At 41.2% G+C, this 21,586-nt stretch overlaps 1 protein-coding gene across 3 annotated transcripts in view; it reads right to left on the bottom strand.

Annotated features, from left to right (window-relative positions):
* Positions 1 to 280: 280 nt before the first annotated feature.
* The window catches only part of FHIT (fragile histidine triad diadenosine triphosphatase), a 542,931-nt gene continuing 521,625 nt past the window's right edge, over positions 281 to 21,586 (bottom strand). Inside the window, exons 6-7 of one of the 3 annotated variants that reach the window (XM_082059676.1) lie at positions 8,696 to 8,799; positions 281 to 1,664 (exon numbers count right to left, since the gene is read on the bottom strand). In XM_082059676.1, coding sequence (XP_081915802.1) covers positions 8,698 to 8,799 — 102 coding nt within the window. In that variant the 3' untranslated portion in view covers positions 281 to 1,664; positions 8,696 to 8,697. The remainder of the gene's footprint in view (positions 1,665 to 8,695; positions 8,800 to 21,586) is intronic. The other 2 variants (XM_082059675.1, XM_082059674.1) reach the window with 2 other exon arrangements.

Here is a 21,586-nt window from a genome sequence, read left to right as displayed (position 1 = left end):
TGCAAATATAACTGATGCTCAGATTTTCCTTCTAGTGCTTCCCCAGCAGCACAACCGTTGTGCTCCTTCTATGTGAAATCACAGCTATTTAAACTGAAAAAAGGACAACCATTTGTGTTGGCCTGTTTGCCAGCATCTTTGACCATCATGTCTGCTCACCTTTTCTTTTCTGTCACTTTTTGCCCCTGACCTTCATTTCCTGTTTACTCAGTCCTTGTTCAGGGTCTAAAAAGTGTAGACACCATGAAAAAGTGACTTTTCATTTATTTTGCATGGCAAAAGAAATAGCTTTACAATCTCTACAGTTGGAAGATATTGGTCGTGGTAAATCTTTGAATGAAACTGGCTTTTCAGGAGCAGTATTTTACAGCACTGCAGGAAAATCTGGAATCAAACCACTAATTTTGCTTCATTGTTTCCATGAATATTTGACCAGCACAAAGAGTTCAAACCAATGGACTGAATTCCTCTGCAGTATATAGCAGAGAGACAATTAGGGAAAATGATGAGTGTTCATCCATTGTGCATTTTCATACTTCCCAGGTCAGGTTGGAACCTGTTAGGACAAACTATTGTGGACTATTTTAATTTGTTCTGGATGGTGACCGCACTGCTGCCAGGGATGCACAGCACTGCCAGGCTCTGGCTCGGACCTGAGCTCCGTAAGCTCTCTGCACCTTTCACCCCCTCAGCCTGGCTCTTACTGAGAGACTTAGCATGCTTTGTTTTCCATCCTGAGTTCAGGGGACACAGAAATCTTCAGTTGTCACTTCCCTGCAATTCAAGAGCAAGATTACGGGTGCTCTTTTCATGTGTATCTTGCAGACTTTTCTCCCTTCCATCTGCTGTTTGACTTTTTTCCCTTATTAGCAATCAGCAGCTAACCCATGGTGGGTTTCTTCATGTGCGGGGCTCCAAACATGGCTTTTCTTGCTGAGCCACACAGGTGGCTCCTACTCGGGCCATTTGTTGCTGCAAGCAGGACATTGGTGCCATCTAACCCTAATGTGTTAACGATCCCATTAGCAGCTTCACCTACTCATCGTTTGCAGAAGGGTGTTGTGTCACCTGAAGCTCCAAAAGCATTGTGACAATGCATTAAAAGGAACAGAAGATGGAAAGATCTTAGGAAGTATTATATTACTTGTCATACTACCTTACCTGACAGAACAGTAGCTCTCCAAGTTCATCTTGGCTAGTCTGTAAGAAAGCCTTGGTTTTTATGGATCATCATACTGCTAAAAGATCTAATTTTTCTATGATAGAATAGCTCACATACAATAACTGAATCTCAAAAAGCATAAAACGGAGTAAACACTTTGTAATGTACCTAAACACAGTAGCTCCTGGATTTCACTAGCACTTTATTTCAATTTAGGCCAAGGGACAATTTAAAAAGATTAGTTCCCAAGTACACAATTCAAGAAAATATGAGTTACTACTCAGAGCAATATTTTGAATCAGTGCTGTTAGTTATCCTAGCTGAAATTCAACCTTGATGATATCCAAAGGTCCAATAAAATTTTTCATGGAAGAATCCCATATTTGTAGAACATAATAAAATTGTTCAGCCGCAGCTCCAGGGCCATTCAGAATTGGCGAATGAGGTCTTTCATTCTGGGGAGTTTCTTATGTCACCAGATGGTTTTCAAACACTTTGTTACCTAAGAAATATCAAACATAACAGATAGTTAGATATAATAGAACCTTTGATCTTTGTTAGTAAGACAAAATATAAGGCTGTGTTTATTGCTAACAAGTCAGGTGCTCATTAGCGTGTTCCAGCAGGAAACACTGACAGCAATAGGCAAAAGGAAATGTTCAGTGTTAAATCCATACACAGCACATAGACTGTGTGATAAAGGATGAAATTCTAGCACACTATTTTAAAATTATAGTTATCAGAGCAATAAAGGGGTGTATTTTTTTTAATTTATTATCTACTTTTTAAATAAACTTCACTTCCAAATACTAGTAATGCCTGTCTTTCAAATTGTGCTTTTCATTCCTGACTCACAATGCACACTTCAGAGGGGGTCAGGATCATTTTACAAAAAACAAACATGAAGTGAAGCCACTTCTCTGATGTCCCTGAGTAAGACAGCACAGTCCCCAGCCCTGTGCACTGCTAGTCACAGGAACAAAGGATTAGAAAGGGCATCTTGTGGCATCAAATCCAGCTTCTTACTCTTCAAATCAATTTTGCTATAATAATCTCATGCAAGTCTTTGGGTTGCATGATCTCTTATATAAGCTCCTGCAAATGCTCGTTCAAAAATCATCATCTCTTGTATGTCCTCATCTATCCTGACCCTGTGATGGGACTCTACCGAATGCCAGGGTGTTACACACCAGTGACTTGGGACCATTGCCCTGAAAATGCCCCCACTCTCATACACTTGAGAATGAACAGCCTATTTCTTCCCACGTCTGCTCCAATGTTCTGCACCTCTTGGTGGTCCATTCTCATAAAAGACCTGTAATAGGTGCCATGACAGACCTGGAAGGTGTTCCTGAAGCAGAGAAACAGAAACACTGAGAGCCTGACAGCTGCAGCTGTGAAAACCGTCTGCGAAATCCCTGCACATACTGCAGTGTTGACTGCAGCCCCAGATGCCAACACCAACTGGGCATTGGGGTTTACCCCTGCACATAAATGTCCTTTCGTGTAGAGACTGGTATCCTGGCAAACAACAGAGCCTCAAGTATGTTCAGCCCACTATATTTCCAATGTCCATCAATCATCCTCTTCCTTTTTCAAATAACTACTTACTGGAGGAGTCATTAATGCCTTTGCACCTACACAGCCTAGAGACCAAAACACACAAAGGCAGCTTTTAAGCTTTGAGGTCACATTCGAGTTGCTGGTTAGAGTGTCTCTCTGGGCAGTTCTATTATGCAGTAGCTACAGCAATAGGATAACACGGTACAAACCTTCACTAATAATTGAGCGTGAAGTGGGCTTTTTGCTTGGTATCTTCACTTCAGACCATGTTCAGAGCTGGCTTCAATACTCGGACAATTATTTCAGCTTATTAAACAGAAAGCTGTTTCCCAACTGTTAGATGAGGGCACAGCCCCCAAACTTGTTTCCCAGGGCTGTGCATGAGGTTTGGATCCTTCCTGCTGTTGCGGCTGCAGCTCCCCAGCCGCCCACTTCTTTGTTTGATTGTCTTTTCTCACTGAAACATATGTTTCCCCTTTCGAGGGCATTTTGAGCAACAGTTTCCATTGTATGCCCATCTTGACTGACAGTTTGATGGCAGCCTGTAAATTACTTGGCACGCGTTTTGTGAGTCTGCTTGAAAGAGGGTCTGGCTGCTTAGTAAGTGCATCCTTTTGCAGCTTGCCGGGGGGGGCAAGAGAGTAACACCATTTTAGCACAGGTTTGGGTATAAAATTACTTGACCACACTTGGTATCATCCTTATTTGAAGCTCAGCATTGTCCTGTATATCCACTCTTTTATCCCAGGTTCTGGGACACAACCTCCATCAGTTACACTCGGCTTTCCCCACTTCCCTCTCATATGGTGCGACACACATGAAGTTAATGACGAATCAAGAATAGATCAGACTGAAAACACCTGGTATTTTGACAGACAGCCCAGGTAAGCATTCAGGCTGCTGGATGTGCAAGGTAAGAGAACATCTGGCTCTCTGTAGGGCTTCTTTGCTAACATTAATGCATTTGCTGCTTTGCCTTTACATGGTACAATCTTGTCTGTGTCTCTGGCCATGACGTTTCTCCTGTAGCTGTAATTACAGAAACCAGGTAGTGCTGTATAGAATTCGTGTACTCCTTACAGCTGAATTAAATGGTCACCTATAGGGAAATGGAAATGCAGAGAACAAGGTGTATAACTTTCAGCACAGTACTACTTACAGCCTTGAAATAGAGCCCTAGAATAGGTGTGAGGGGGACATCGTGTTTATGCTGGCCACCTACAGAAGGAAGACATTTCATTTATAACTAAAGCTAACTCAATTGTAGCTTTGATTTCGTAAGAATAATTATATGTTTCAACCAGAAAAATAATCAGCCTCGATGCTGAGGCTGCTGTGCATTAGCAAACCACATTTATTTGGGGAAGCCTTTTGCCCTGAGCCTTCTAGGGTGGGTATTACTGCTGAACACAGTTGCTGCACTTCTGGCTGTTTACATCTTCCCTTGAAGAGATAATTTAATTCCTGTGCATAAACCTGCTCTCTGCTGCAGAGGTTGGTGGGTCTGGATGTTTTACACTTCAAAAATACCAGCAAGGGCCAGATTATATTTGTCTGTTGGATTTCTGTTAATATTAACTTGCCTCGCATTCCATTGAAATGACAAAAAGATTACTTTATATGTACTTACTACAGAGGAAAAGATAATTTTGGGTGAAAAAGCATATACACTATGATCTGATCCATCTTCTCTTTGCTATTTCCAACTACTTAAAGCATAATGTCACACTGAAACGCACACTTGGAGTGCTGCATTGTCTTCTCCTGACAGATTGTTATGATGTTTTCCAAGGTGACCTTCATAAAACGTGTTTCTTTTGAAGCTTATATTTCACTCTCAGGTCATAATAGTTTCACATAGACAACCAAACCGTGAGCTCCTGCTTTCTCATTAATAGTTCTTGGAGGCTTGTAAGTGGGGGATGTAATTAATAGCACTTAAGTCTGGAGCGCAGAGAAATCTATAGCCAATCACTAGGATGTGTATTTACTAAGGGATTATATGCAAACAACTCCTAAGCGCAGCCATGAACAAATCTCGACAATGTTCTCTGGGAAGTCCCCAGGACCAAGCACCACCTTGAATCTTATTCCAAAGCACTCAAAAAATTGCCCTGCTTATAAAGTGAGGCTCTCACAACTGAGGGGTCCCTGCGCTGTACCCCTCTCCCCTGCTCTCATTCCCCACTCTGAAGCATAATCATGATTTTGTGCTTTTATTCAGTTTAAAGTATCAGAAATAATGAAGAGGGTTTTGCTTGCAGTAAAGCAACCACAGAAGGGTGTTGCCTACCTTGTCCTACTTGCCTAAACTTGAGGAAAGCAATGGGATTGCTCTGCTGCTCACTTTCATGCATGCAGCATGGACTGTCAGAGGTGCTGGAACAAAACCAGATGCAAGCCAAATTGCCAGCTTAAATTCCTTCTGGTCAGCTGCTGCTAACAGTGGTAATTTCCCTGCTGCAGTCAATAGAACAGCATCCCTTCACACATGCTGAGCTCTTGGTGCAGAAGAGGCAGCTGTGAGGCAGGATGAGTGCTCTCAAAGAATGAAATTGTCTCTCTTTCACAGCGGGGTGAAAAAGAAAATAGAATAAAATTCATATTCTTTAACAAAGTTGAAAAGACCATATTGTCCAGGAACATTGCCAGAGTGGGGATGAAGGGGAGAACTGGCATCAGAAATTGTGCACCACTGTGCAGCCCGCATTATTTGGGGAGGTTTTAAATGAATTTTGCATGTTGAATGACATGAAATATTCAGATGGTTAAGCAATTAAAATCTATTGAATATTTGTGACTCAAAAGTACTAGACAACAGAACATCACTGTCAACCTCTTTATGCAAAGGGACGCTTTGACATCGTACTTAAGACTGCTTTTCTAATGGCACAGAAGTATGACTTCAGTTATGCATTAAGTAGGAAAACTTCTACTGAAACTTGTGGAGTCTGGTTCTTTCTTCAGAAACAACAACACAGAGTGAAACCGCCTTTGAAGAGAAACGTTTTTCGTATACCATCTGAAGGTTAGTAACTTTTAATCTTTAGCCTTTTTGCTGGCATGTGTAATTTAAAATGCACAAAACAGACTATCAAAACACTTAGTCAGCTACAGATAGTTAGGAAATTTAAAAGGTGCATCTGAAAGAAGGTTTGGAAAGTAAGATACTGCATCAAATCTTGCTCTTTGAGTAAGGACTCTTTCCCTGTGGATCCACCTCAAAGACTGACCAGTCATCAAACACAACTGACCATAAGACAGGAAACTTGAATGAGGAAAATGTCCTAAAAGAGGTCAAATCTTGATGCTACTAAGCAAGATAATGACTAACTGGAGCAATTATATATTAAATATCCTTTCCACAAAGGTGTTTGTTATTTTTTTTTTTCCTTTTTTTTGTCCTGCATGAAGTTCTGCTGAACTTCAGCTCTGCAGACACAGCACCATGAGCAGCCTTGCAGAGCCCACACATGCTCAGGGTGTTCAAGAAGTGATGAGTCCTTCTAATGAGATGGGATACAGTGGCATGGGGACTTGCCATGAAAGACCAGAAACATGTGCAAAACACAAATTCACTCACTGATTTCACTCTCATCTGCTTTAGGCAATTGTACACATGAACAAATTAGGACAATTATTTTCTTAAGATTGTCCACTTAAGAAAGCTAAACAGGGTTCATGTCTTTAAGCAAATGGCTGGATATTTCTTATCATCTGGGGACTGGTGTACAAGCACTCAGCTGGGCTACTCAACCACCCAAGAAGGATCAGCGCCAGCAAATGTAGTAGGAAGAGAATCAAGAGCTACTTGCCTTGTTCAAGTATTTCTTAGAAAAAAAGGAAAAGTCACCTGCAAGTCTTTCTTGATCAGATAGTCAATAAATACAGGTAAAAGGTGCTACTGTACCAAGTCATATAGGAATTGTGACAGTTTGTGAAGGACTTGTGATAAATATAAGAATAGCTGGGAAAGCTTTGAAAGACAGCTCAGCTAATCTAGCTGAGCTGGGCTTCTTTGAACAAAACAAGTAGGAAAATAATGCATGAGGTCTTAAAAATGCCATTTATTGGCTCCAGAACACCCACATTCAGCTCTTTCTGACTTTCCCTGTGCCTCATGAAAAAACTCAAGTCAAATAGCATCCAGGTAAACTTATAAATGGCAAAATAAATCCTTTGTAGGTGAAAAACAAAAATAGCTTTGAAGAAGGATGCATATAACCTTGTTAATTTGCCAGAAGTTTTCAATCTCCATCACTTCAGAAGCAAGGTTAAGAGAGCAGGTAAAGGTTGAGAAATTCAGAAGGTGCTCAGATCCACCTTTATCTCAGGTTCAGAGCCTTAAACATCAGAAGCAAAACAATGTCAGGGAGAAGAGATTGACAGTGATGACTTGTGTTGGGAATCAAGGGTTGGAAGGACTGCCTGTACCAGGTAAAATACTCTCATGATAATGATGCCAGTAAGATTTAATTTACCAGTCTATTCTAGGAAAGGTAATGACCTTAATATCCTGGGGAACTTATCAAGAGGTCATCCATGCAGACACACACTGATTTATTTTCATAACAAATGGAAATAAAAGTCCAGCCTCATGAATTTGCTTGCAGGAATGAATTTATACCATCTATCCAGCTTTGTGTTTAGTATCAAGAAGAGCCTAAGAACATTTTATTGATATGTGGGGACTTAATTCCAACCCCTTTGAGAATCTCCACAGGGAAGTATTTCAAATTCTTTTCTAACCAGCCAAAAAAACCTTCAAAATCTATCAAATATATAATGGGGAACATCACCACATTGGAATAGCCATATGCAATTTTACCCTAAGAACTGTTCATTTTCTGCCATGCCATAGATTAAGTAATATATAATGCCTCTGTTAATAAAAACCAGTTACATATGCATTACCTAAGGATATAATAGCACAGATAATTTGACTGGAGAAGGCAAGAGCATGGTGATCATGCAAGAAAAAATGGAGTGAGTCTGGTGAACCAACCCAAACGGAGATGACAGAATGTCATGGGAGACGGGTCCTGTCACCTGTGTCGTGCACACTGTGTAGTTTAGCTCAAGATTTCTCAAGCAGTGAGTCACAGGCAGAGAGGAGGGATATTTATGGGATTTCAGTTCTTCAGAGGAAAAAGATATGAAACAGTCAGAAATGACAGAGCAATGAGAGTGCTGGATGATGGCAAACAACATATGGGGAGCAGGGGAGAGGGAGCTTTTGGCATCACTGCTGCAGAGCACATCCCAGCGTAACTCTCATTGATCTCCGGGGGCCAGTTCATTTCTACTGGAAGAATCTGGTGTCTGGGACTGCAGCTACAGAATTAAAAACTCTCAATTTCTAAAGCACCAGTGTTCGTGTTTGCCAAAGTTTTCTCTTTCTTATTCCTCCCTGCAAATCTTTTTTCTTTTTCTTTTTAGGGCCAATGGAAAATTTAGCAGAACAGGCAGTTTTCCAGAAGGCTTAATTTTTAAAGTTGAAGTGATCAGATGATTTAAGAGTTGCCAAATGAAGTTAGCATTTGCTTATCCATTCTACAGACTGAATTCTGCTGGGATTTTGTCTGTATAGGTGCATGTATGCATATGGGTTTACACAGACACTGGTTCTTAACTCATCATAGCAGTACCAAGGCTATTTTCTGTTCTAACAACACAAGGAGGATATGTTAGGTTAGATGTTCCTGTTAAGTAACTGCTGATGATTCCGATTTCCACACGTGTTATTTTTTGCTTTCTGGAAACTAAATGCTCTAGGATGGTGCTGATTTGTTCAAGGAGGAGCATGTTATTTCAGCCACTGTCGGAGTGCTGTGTCCTTTTGGAAACAACACAAACCTCTTATTTCTTTTGTCCCAATTGTGTATATTCTCCTTCTGTCCTTAAGAAGTCTATGGAGGATTGAACAGAGTTTTGGCTGTTGCAGAAGTAAGTTAATGTGCAAATCATTACCTCTAATTTTCCTGAAAATACTTCTTCAGAACTGCTGCTTCAGCTGCCATTTCTTCTTCTGTCCTCCACTTGCCCAAGGAATCCTCCTTGTCATGTCGTTGCAACTTTTTTTGAGGGAGGAAGAAATAAAAAAAACCAATTAGTTGATATTTTTTTCAGTTTTATTGTCAAATTCAGGGCATGCTTGTATGCAACTAATCTAATGATTTCATGTGTCCACGGGATGGAGGGACCTGGCAATTAAAACATGATGAAGGGTGATGGTTACTGGTTTAGAGTGGTAACACTAGTTAACTGGCTCTGATGGATTTATGATGATAACACACGGTGCCAGGGTGATCGATAGGCAGAGTTCACCTTTGTGAGGTGATGGTCGGATACCTTGTGAGGCTTTGATGCAAAGCTGGTAGGTATAAGGATAACTACCACACTCAGGCATTTTGAAGTGCCCATTATATCCATGGAGTGAGCTCGGCAGAAGCTGCATGGACACCCTGTCAGTAATTCGTGTAAAATTTTCTCTCAGGCTTTTCCTCTGCCCATGGGGCCACCGTTCCCATCAAAGACCTATTGTGATAACAAGGCCCTGTTGCAGCTGTTTCCCACTGGCAGTTTATACCAGTAGTTTTCAGAAGTTTTCCCTGCCTGCACGTTATTAGTCCTTCCTTGCCCTTGTTGAAAGTGAGACACATCCCTAGTCTAGAAACAAAACCTGTTATTTTAAGCGTAACTATATTTCATTGGTATTTATTGGGGAAAAAAGATCAAAAGTATGTGAAACATTTAATTATTGCATCTAGCTTGCATAATATGCCCCCACACAGAAGTTTTATCTTATATGCAATTAAGTATTAAGTGATATTATCCCAGACACGACAATTTCAAATGCATCCTTTGCCTCTTCAGAAGAAAGGAGAAGCTGCTGGTTTTGCTGCTCTCCAGAAGACAGGGGTTCTATTTTATAGTAAATACAGTGTGCCAGCACTTGAGTGACTATTTGTGCATATGTCCACTCAAAGAATGTCTGCCACTCATCAAAGGAAGACTACATTTATGACAAAGCAGAAACATTTGCATTAACCACTTATGTACTGAGATTTCCGGTGCATCTCTAGGTACAGAGCATAGCACAGGTTGTATTAACAGCATTCGTGGTTCTGAGGAACATTATAATATCAACTTTTTGTTAATGTCACAAACAAAGTTGGAAAATAATGAATTTACACCTTTTTTTCCTGGACAAATTTTAGTACAGAAGATGAAGCAATGAAAAAGATGAAGCAATATCAAACCTGCCAAGCAAACTGCGTTACTGTATATGGCATGTTTAGCAATAAACTAGGATTGTTAGCATACATCCAACTCACAAATAGTTTTATTTGTGCTGTGCTTCTCCTATTCTGAATTTTGCTGCCAGCTATAGTCCTGTGTGATTTTACATTCTGCAGCACAGATTTCTTCCTGCTCAGCAGATGAAGCTGCGTTAGAAAGCTATTTCCTTTCATGCCAATACAATACACTAGCTGTAGGCAAATTAAAGTGTATTACTGTTCGACTAGTAGAGGACTAATCTTCATTGTTACATTAGCTCTAGGTATGTTATAAATTCATTTTCTAATAATGCTACAGAATTATGGACAAAGATTTAAAAGCTGGGAACAGGTACAGTGTATAAACCCTGTTAACATGAATCCATGTGCCTGCTCTCACCAACTGTACACACCTATATGGGGTATAGGTACCACAGCTGAGCTGGCAGTGAGAGGGAGTTATAGGAAACAGCTCACAGCATCCTGTGCTGGCCGTGGACTGCGGGCACTGACACTTGAAGAGGATGCACTGGGACGAGCCAAGTGGTGGTAAATCAATTGTCTGTCTGAGCTGTGAGATGCTTTTCTAAAAAAAAAAAAGTGACATCTTGCTCAGTCGACCCAGCTTCAGGAGGAGATACAGCAGGCAACAGCCAGAAGGCAGGGGGGGTCAGCCCCTGTCCCCCCAGGTCTCCTTCTTTAACCTGCAAGATGTGCTTTTAGTGACGGGATCTGGCTGCTGTTCTCCTGTGCTATCCTGTTTTTGTGCAACCCAGGTGAGAGCTGGCTCAGGAGGAGACCAGTAAAGTGGGGATTTGACTTGTAGTTTTTATTTTCCCTGTTCAAAGAAGCTGAAGTTACCACTAATAAGGATGCATATCCTGAGATGGCTGTTGTTGCCTAAATCAAAACTATGTGAAGTTGTAAACCACGGTGACTTCTCAAAGCTGGCAAAGGAGAGGGTTTTGTTTGCTACCTAACTGCTAACCTTTAAAAATAATCAATCTTTGACTTGAGGTTAAAACTGATACACGGGGAGCAGGAACCAATTCTGAAACAAGTAGGAAAACCAACCTAGTTCAGCAGCCCTGACTCCGGTGCACAGCCCGCAGTGCTGACGAACGCTATGACAAAAACCCCACTGCAATGTTAAATCACTGCCACAGCCCTTGTGTTCATTGTTCAACTGACTTATAGACGAATATTATGGCAGTGTAAAATTGCTAAGTCTACCCAAACAGGACCCCAAGATTCTTTTGTGTTCAAACCTCTTACTGTGTTGGTAATTTCTGAAGTGCAATAAGCAGTTATCACCCCAATGCCACTTAGTTTCTGATATTATCTAACCACTGCTGTGGAGATTTGGAAAACTGTCTCTGATGGCTACCTACCCTTCCCTGTTGCCCACATCCTCATGCTCCAGTACAAGCCAAACCGTATACACAGCCACTTTGAAGCACAGATGTTAAATCATGGATAACCTTGCTAGAGGATGTTCTGGATGCTAAACATTATGCGGATTCAAGATCAACAATACCAATAAATGGAAGATAAATAAATTAAGGGCTGCTGATACCACCTCTAGTTCAGAGATTCTGCATGCCACAAATTAATGGAGGCTTTCAGGGAAGAAGAACGTACATATTTCAGTATTAAATTGTATTGATTTAGAATTCAGGTGGGAAACAAGCGTAGCAATCAATACTTGTTTCTAAGGGACTTTGTGGCTTGGAGTGTGTTCATACTCACACGCACATGCAAGTCCCAACTGCGCATCTTTGCAAATACCTGACACGCTCTTGAAAGTTTGGATTAAACAGGAGAAGCAACACTCTCCTGTACCATGAGAAAACCCAAAAGTTCTGCTCAAAGCAAGGGGAAGAAAATCACTCTATGTGCCAGCTATCCATCTCTGAAAACTAGTGATTCCCACTTGCTTTTTCCCCAGTCAGAAAAAGCTGGAGAACTGGAGCTGACATCCTTGCTCAGAGATATTCAAACACACATTAGCTTGAAGTCTGTGATGCTTTATGCACAACAATTCGACTTCTGCAAGCTCTGAAAAGAAAAAAAAATAGATCTTCTCCAGAGCCCCAGCTAATCTGCCTGACGTGATTTTCTGTGAGGGATGTTTGGCCCGGATTTTCCTGGGCAATCTGAATAGAACTGGAGATTGACTGAGCCACATCCTCTCCAAAATATTTTTGCTGCCTTTACTACAGTTCCTGGGACATTATTTCCATATTCCGCAAGGGGCCCTAAACTACAACTGTTGCCATTCTTGCCATGAACGCTTCTAGAAGAAACTGCAAAACACTGAGGTGGACATATTATATATACAATCCTCACACTAAATGAAAGAAGAATTAGGAATATATAACAACAACAACAATAATAATAATAAATATATATATATATATATATAAGCTTTGGGTGAACCTGGCAAAAACAGAGACAATGAATACCAAACTCCAGGGGATGGATCTCCATTGTATTTTATACTGATACGAGCTTCATTTTCTAAGTCTAACCAAATCCGTCCCTTCCAGGCTGTACCCCAGGAAGGAAGCAGTGCTTTTTGGTATCTGTGCAGCAATTCCTCGTGCAGAACACGGCTCGGGTGCTGGGAACTGTAGAACTCCAAATTAGTTACCGTTTTAAAACTACTAATACTTGTCCTGTTTTCACAAGAGATGTGATGCAAAAGCACCACTCCAGACAGGCAGGATTTTCTACTGCAAAGCTCAGCCCCAAATTCTCTGAAGCCAAACGTGAACCCATTGACAGGAGTGTCTCAGAAGCACAAGCATTAAAAGGTAAGCAATCAGATTAGCGTACTTCACGTAAGTCTAAAAGGAGAGGCTAGGATAAGAGAGTATGAATATTTCTTTTAGACAATCTCTATTATGTTAACTTTTTCTTTTAATATTCTGGATAAGCACTGAGATGCATATTAGTCAATTCTCTAATCACAGTTGCCCAGTAAATTACACACTGTATCTGCTCAACATTCTTCAAGCACTAAGACTCTTGTTTATAACTTAGTACATCTTCTTGCCTTGCAGTACAAATAAATGCAGTATTTCTAAGATATGCCCTTCCTCAAGCAGATCATTACTGATGTCTGACTTCTTGGGCTTCCTGATAAATTATCCTCTTCTTTCACCTCAAGCAGAAAAAGCTCTTCCACCAATAATCTATGACTGTCAGTCTTGATTACTTGTAAACAGTGGAGCTCTTTGAATATTTCTGCCTGTGAAAAGAGTTCATTTTCTCACTCACGTCTCCCAGTGTGAGATGCTGGCAGACCTGACAGCTGTGCTTTATGTTATTTTATTAAAGTTGTTAGTGCTGCCGAATGGTCTACGTTCTTATCACTGCAATTCTTAAGGGAAGTGCAATATTGTTTTATAACACATTCACATTGGGGAACCTCTCCTTCTTGCCCTTTGTGGAGGAGCCCAGAACTCACAATGCAGCAGAGTAGAGGGGACCTGGGTCTAGGACTGGCTGTTGTTTGAAGTAACATCTATATTGCTGCTTATGCCATAACACCATCAGAAAAGCAACCTGTGTTAATATAAAGCACTAGCCAAAAGTATTAGGAAAAAATTCTTTTATGGTAGTTAGCACTATTCTGACTCCCCATGAATATTCACTGTTCATAGTTAAAAGTTTATGACCTCCAATGTGTTTAACTAAAAGAAAAATCATACTGATGGAGAGTAATTATGCCAAACTGCTGCGGCACAACAAAACTCAACTGCTTCAGTGATTATAACATTTAATATTACCAAACCCAGCAGCTAATGAAAAACCAAAACAATTTGCCAGCAGTTTGCATCAGATATTAGGTAAGAACTCAAGAACTGAGCTGACTATGGCTCCTTAGCCCTTTGGTGACACTAAGGACGCCCTGGTTCTGGTGATGACTTCCAGTCATCTCTGCCTCCTCTTGTACTGCCTTTACATCAACTTAATTCCCAAATTGTCTCCTTTGCCCTCTTCTCCCTGATCTTGTTCTTGCTTTTTTCCCCTCAGTGCTTGCTTTCCTTTCACGCTTCTCTTTATATTTTGCTTATATACTCATAGTAAGACAATTTCCAGTTCTCTCCATAACATAATTAAATGTGACATTTTCTGCTATTATCTGTACCTCCTGCTACCCTCTACCCTGTCCTCACCCTGTGCTGTCTTCCCAAAGGGTGCGTGAGCTTTTTGGTGGGCAGCTCCTCTGCCGGTCCCTGCCTCCAGCCCACTTGCCTCCAGTTGTGGTTCAAGCCTTGACTTGACCAGCAATGTAAAAAATGAAGCATAATGGACACCGCACAGGGGTTTCACAAAGCAGCTTCTCAGGGATGCTGCGACTGCTCTGCATTGTTGCTTGGACACAACACGGCCCTAAATTTCATTTTACCTACCGGGGTGTAACTGTGACAGGAGCTCCCAGCGCTGGGCAGGTATCCCCCCTGCAAATGATGCTGCAGGATCAGCCGCCTTTACCATCGCTCACAGCCACAGCAGCCTGGCAGTTCAGCGCTGTCCGCATCTCTGGGCCTGTCTCCGTATTTAATTACAGCTACAAGACTGCTGTAATTTAATTGCTCTAATTTACAGTGAACACTGCAGAAAAAAACCCCCACATCCTATAATTTCCTCATCTGCTGACTTTGCTTAAGATTCTATATCATACCAATATCATCTCTCTTTTCATGAATCAGAAACCCCTTATTTGGGGTGGTTTTTACTTGCTGCATTAAATCTGGGTTATTTAAGGAGATGGAGAAGAAGATCAAGTTGCCTGCATTCTATATGTGACACAATTTTTTAATTATTTACTAGAAAAATCTTTCTCCAGTTGTTTCATCACTTCTCCATGAAATACTCTGCTACCTCACAGCTGCTGATATTATTGCTGCAAAGCATATATTCCGTTAGAAATCTCAGTTTACCAAAGCTGTGTTTTAAAGATATGTTTTCAGTTTTATTGTTGTGCTTTGAGGAAAGACACGAACCTCACACTTCACATGGACACGTGAATAACTGCACCCTTTTTAACTTTGTGGAAACACACATAAAGGTCAAGTAAAACCCTTAAGCATATGTGTTTAAGTGCTTTGCTAAAATAAACTCTGAAAACGCTAGTTTCGAACCATTCTGCACACAAGAATGATACAAAAAAGAATAAATATAAAAGGCATCCTAAGATATTTGCTTTTGAAAGTATAAAAGACAAGTAAGCCCACAAGCAGCACAACGGTTGTATAGAAAACACATTTGCCATTCAGTGAAATATGTAGATTGCGCTCTGAAGAGCTCAATCTCTTGACAGACTTCCAGTTTGGCTCCAACTGAGATAAAAATTATTGGAAAGTGAGTGCATTACAAAGGAGATACTTGAAGGAATACCCACTGGGGTAAGAAGTCCTGCCAAAGACTTGGAGGATTGCTATTTACAACCTGATACGAATCCAGGAGAGAATCTCTAAGTGTGTTTAGATATATTTGCGCCATGCCCATTATCCTCCCAGTTGGCAAATAATGTTATAAACACCTCTGCAGCCTTCCTCATCTGGGAAAGGTAGATGGACATGGGGAAATTCCTAATAGTTTCTGCAAGAGAGGGCAGCCTACATGAGAAAATGCGTTGCACAGAGACCTGGGTAAGAAATGGCAATGTCATCAGTGTGATGATATTGGAGGAAACGTTATCCCTGTGTGCACAGCCTGCCACACAACGTTACTCATTTGGAAAAAGGCTATTTTTAATCAAGAAAAAGCATTTTAATCAAGTATAGAGTCAGTGATTCAAAAATTTCATGCAGGTGCATGTATTACTTGACTGAAAGCCTTTACCCAAAAGGTCAGAGCTGCAGAGCGATGTGCTTGTCCCCCTCCAAGAGCAGCGATCACCTCCAGGCACCCGTATCAGGCTGATGTAAATTCTGAAACTCCCCGCATCGGGAGCCAAAGTCAGAACTTCCCCTGCTAATCTTCTTAACTTTAGACAAATATTTGCCGTACCCTGAGCACACTCAATAAGATTTATGACATGCCAAGGAAGACACATTTGTGTGAGGGAGGTTGATTTGGTTTATTTGTTTTCTCCGTATTTTTCTGCCATCCCAAAGGGTATCAGCTGCAGGTCCCACGGCATCAGCACAGAGCTGGTTTAGTGCCCGGAGGACACAAGCATGTCCCCATCTCCTGGGGTGATCTTCACCCTCCTCATCACATCTCTGGGAGCTGCAGGATGAGCCCACAATGGCCCGAGCAGATTTTTTTAATTCTCTGGAGAATGAGCTTATTCCTATTACAAGTCCCCACCCCTACCAACACTTTCTGAAATTAAGAAGAAAACATTCTGTCAGCGTGTCCTGGGGAAACTCATACTCTGAGTCACTGTCTCCGCTGACTGTAGGAGGATTTTAAGGAGACTTCAGATGTCTAAAATGACACATACTGCAAGCTTGAGGCAAACCACTGGGGTTTCAAAGCCTGCTTTTGTGTGTGCTCCTCAGGGGAACCCTCACCCGCCAACAGACCTTCCCAGGATGGTCCTCTCTGCCTTCCGCACAGTCCTCGGGATCACGGCGCTCCTGGATGAAGCTGCATCCCCAGCATGGCCCTTTCCCCCAGCCATCCCTCAAATACTTCTTTAGCTTTCAGCCTTGCACACAAAAGGCTACCTCACCTCTGAGATTGCCTCCCTGGGATTTAAGCAGCCAATACCCTCTAGTAAGTAGGTACTAAAATAGGTTGAGGAATAAATTGCTCTCGTTTAACATTCACTCTGAAAAATACGGCTGCATTTATTATGCAGCATATTGTTTTATATACTGTTTTGTTATAATAAGTCATGTTTAAAATGTCATGACATTTAAATCAACAGCAGTAAGAGGGAAATGCTGAAAAAGAGCAAGATGATCAGAAAGGATTTGAAAAATCCTGGTGAAACATTATGGGCCAAACACCCTCATTATAGTAAAAATAAAGTCACAAAGGAGCTTAAAACTCATCTGTGAGAAACCCACTGTAGAGAAAGCAACTCTACCCCTCCTGCAAGGTGCTCTCCATCTTACATCTCTGTGTCACTGTGGTTGTCCACAGGTCTGGTGGCCAAGATGTGGTGCCACCATGAGCTGTGAAGTTGTGCCTGGCTGTGGCCCAGGGACTTGGGCACCTGCAGCAAAACCCTCCTGGTGCCCTGACTCCCCCTGTAGGTTTAGCTCTTCTGTGCTGTCCCTTGCCACCGCAATCCCCTGGAAAACTCTGCTGAATAGGCCCTTGGAACTTGTTAATGCCGTTTGTCTCAGTGAGGAGCTTTATTTCAATGCTTGTGCTAAGTTATATGAATGAACTTTACATATCATATAAAAGCCTACTTTAATGTGGCTCCATAGCCTTTGAGGCGTCACAGAGACTGCCTGCCACTGATGATCTACATGCAGAATGGCAGATTTTCACCAGAAAGACTTTTAATGTTAAAAGGAAAATAGCTCAGATCAGAGGAGCTACTCTGTTTCTGCAGATTCAGTGCTCATCTTTCATATCACATGCCAGCATCCCTCACTGCTGCCTCCATGCTCCCTCACCCTCCACCAAGGGAAAAGACAACAACAAAACAGATGGTGATGCAACGAAACATTAAACCCAATACCTGAGCCATACCACGAATATTTCACTGAGGCATGGGGTAGAAAAGACAACAAAATGACCTTTTCTAGCATCTTAAGGGATATCTAACCTTGTAATTGCTATAGACACGCTGAAGACACATGAGAGGGAGTCCAAGACTATTTAAAAGAAGCTGTGTATATTTTTAAAATCAGTATCTCAATGTTCCCATTATAACCTGCCAATATGAATGACATTTACTCTTGTTCTGAGAAATAAAAGAAACTCTGAAAGACAGACTGCATTAAGAATCTATTGATATTCCACTGACCTAGTGGCATAAGAACCAGACAAGCTTTGTCAAGGGCAAATGCCCCAGAGTCTGCAAATTCATCTCTTAAAGTAGCAGTAAAGGGAGAAAAATATCTTCAATTTCTAGAATATTTATAAAACCTAGCAGAGGCTCACACTTCTTGATGTTATGATGGCCGTATATGGCACCAGACCCAGACATGGGAGCAGAATTGGAGATTTCAGATGGTCAATAACTTCTTCCAGTTTTCCAGTCAGTTAATAATGCAATAAAACTTACGTGGGAAGTTCTCTTAAGGGACATCACATGAGGTTTTGCCCAATATATTTTTTTTTCTACTGTACAAACTTCACAAAGATATGCTGCCCATAGCAGAGAATAGCCCAAGATTCTGTTTGGGATGATGGACGCATAAGGTGTCAGAGCTGCCTTCCCAACGTTAGCAGAAAGACCCAGACAAGGGAAGAGGAGGGAAAGCGATGAAGTTTGGTACTGTCTGGGTAGATTCCTTCATCCCTCAGATGAACCTCTTAACCCATACACTAAATCAAACATGAACACCAAGTCACAGAGCAGGGGTTCAATACAGGAGCCCTTAGTTACTTGGCGAAACTCAGACTAGGATAACACTGGCATTTTTGGGGGGGTGGAGGGGCACAGGCTGCCTTCACTGCGAGGAGGAGGAAGAATCTATTTGCTCCTCTTCCAAGTTGCAGTGTTGGTGTTCTGTTCAAATTCTTTCTCTGGGGAACAAGACCACAGTTGTACTCACATTATGCCCAAACTGAAGAAATATAATATTCTGCAATTAATTTCAGTGGAGGGACTGTCAATTTGGGGAGAATTAATTTTAGCTGGATACAAGTTGCATTAATTAAGGCCGATAGCTTCTTCTAGAAGGAAGGTGTTTTTGATGAAAATACATTGAAAATCTTATTAAACTACCTAGGAAAAAACCAGTTGCCATTGCCCATGCTACATCCTCCCAGACATCCCCGCATTTCTATACAGCAATCATGAATTGATCGCATTTGCATAACAATTATTATTTAACACGTAGACTTCAGTATCATTGCTTTTGGATAGAATTAATGAGCACAGAATTATTCATCTGGAAAAGTCACTGGAACTTTTTTGTTTAAAATCTTTCTTCTAGTTCTATAGCAGTGAGGATGCCCTGGCAGCAGAACAGCAACTTCTCTCACCGTAACTCAGAGCGACAGAAAATCCTACACTGCACTGATAAGGTGAGCACAAGAACATGGGGGGATGGAGGGTAGGAAGGGTACAAAGATAGGAAAAGCAACCCAAACATTCCCAGTTTTCAGAGATATAAAGTAATTTTGTTTGCTTTCAGTTCAATCAGTTCGTTCATGCCTTAGGAAACAATGAGATCAACAGAAATGAAAGCAATTTCCAGCAGATATGAATAAAACACGTGGCTCAGCCGAGAAGAGGTTGTACATTACTCCACACGCTCAGTCAAATACTTGTGGATTAAACGCTGTGAGAATGGATCTAGCATGGGCTTGCTTCATCTCAATTTGCCAGACTAGGAATTTGCAGGTTTCCCACTCATTCTTCAGGAGGGAGTTATTGGGGAACAGGTTGTACAGTCACACACTTTGTGGAGGACTTGCAAAATAATTTGATTCATTTAGACACAATCCAAAGTCAGAGCAGGGTACCTTGCAAGCAGAACTTCTACAAATGATCTACTGCTACATTTTACTCTCCTTTCTTTAACTCTTTTTTTTTTTTTAAACTAGCCTTCAAGCAAAATTCACAAAAAATATCATGTTCTCAGCCTGTTTCCAGGGTCGAGCCTGTGCACGTACTGAGGTGTACAAAGGCACACAAGCTCTCCTCATTCATTCTGACCCGTAAGCATTATTACATTACATTTAATTGCAGAAGACACTGTCTTCACAGCTTTATTTCTCGTATGACATCTTGTGAATTGCTTTTAAGACAAGCCATTTACACAACTTCTATATATATGTAAACTAGTACTCTCATGTCACATTCTTGTTTGCACATACCCTTGTATTCATGTCAGCTAATCCTAAAGCAAAAAAGCAAGTGGCCCTTCATATATTTCAGTTAGGAAACAGTAGCACAGATTTTCAGAAAACAAAAGTTTGACTGGTACTATGGCAAAATCTGTTCCATCGGAAAACTGGCATCTTGCCCATCATCTTCCACAAAGTTCAGTATCTTTGTCAGTGCTCATCTACTTGACTTCTTAATTGTCTATGCTCACTGGCTGTATCAAATGGAGTTTTCATTTTGCTTTTGCTCACTGTGTATTACATCTTTTAATCGGTATATATAATTACTTACCACAATCTGCCATGCCAGATTTTCTAAGCATTAGTCTAATTAACTTAAGCTTGATAATTACGTTTCAGATATCATAACAGTACGCACAGAACTTGCAGATTATGCTGTTGGCTTAGCTGTTTTTTCCCCTATTCTTACTTTTCATTTTTTGCTTTTTCTCTTTTTGGTCAGGGTGGGAATGCAAGAAGAGACACTGCTGTTCTGCTTAAATGACTGGAAGCTTCTCTAAAAGCAAAAGCAGGCTGTTTCTAATAACAAGTCATCAAGTAAGCCAACACAAATGAGAGCAGATCCAAAATGCAAGGATTTCCTCTTTGTATAAGAATAAAAGATAAATATGTTACTGAAGAAACTTGAGCTTTTGAGAGCAGAAATCGTTGAGGGTCCAAGCGCCAAGCTACAGCATTTACTGACCAATTATCAAAGCACTTATACTTTCCACAGGTCTCCAGCCTGAGCTATTCTAATTATATGCCTGTTTGCGACAGCATGCCGCCAGGGAGACAATAAATAAGTGATAACATGCATGGGACCTGGCACACATACCTTTTCGGTACAGAAAGATCATCCTTCACAGAGCGATGCAGGCCATCTGGGCAAATGAAATATGTAAGCCTGAGACCCCAAGTAAGAGTAAATAGATGCAGAGGATGGTTATGTCACAGTAATAAATAAAGGAAAGCAAAAGAAATCACTAACAGGCTATAGATTTTCATTTGGCTCTCTGATGTAAAATAACATTTATTTTCACTTCCGTCCAAGTCGCTTTGGTGTTCTGCCTTTATGATGGAGAACACATCCTGCATTGTCTGGTTTGCCCTCCTGTTAGTAGTCTAATTAACCACATTGAATGGTCTCTGCCTGGTGGGAGATGGGGCAGAGTTGGGAAGACCAGACCTCCTCTCCCTGCTCTCAAGGACCATGGATTTGAGTCCAACAAGCCACTTTCAGGTCCCAAAGGTACCCAGACCACAATTTGGGTATTTGAGCTGCAAATACACTGATGTTTCATCCATGCCAAATGTCCATTTGCTTGACTTTCGGGTACAGTGGTACCCAAGTGTTGTCAGCCCCACTCAGAGAATGATACCACAAACTTTGCATTTAGTCTAGAGTTATTGGTGAGGATTTAATCAGCTATGACATACTGAAAGACTGCTCAACTGCTCCTATTTTTAACACAGACTTTATGGATATGAGGACAGGAACAGACAGTTCCTCTTGCTGAAGTCCCCTCATTCAAGCCCTTATTTCCAGGTGACAGAAGGGCTGTCGCCCTTGACAGAGAAGATTGCCAGCAGTCAAAGA

This window comes from Streptopelia decaocto (assembly GCF_964273445.1).
Source record: "Streptopelia decaocto genome assembly, chromosome: 8".
Classification (NCBI taxonomy): Eukaryota; Metazoa; Chordata; class Aves; order Columbiformes; family Columbidae; genus Streptopelia; species Streptopelia decaocto.
This window is presented reverse-complemented; position numbering and strand designations above follow the sequence as displayed.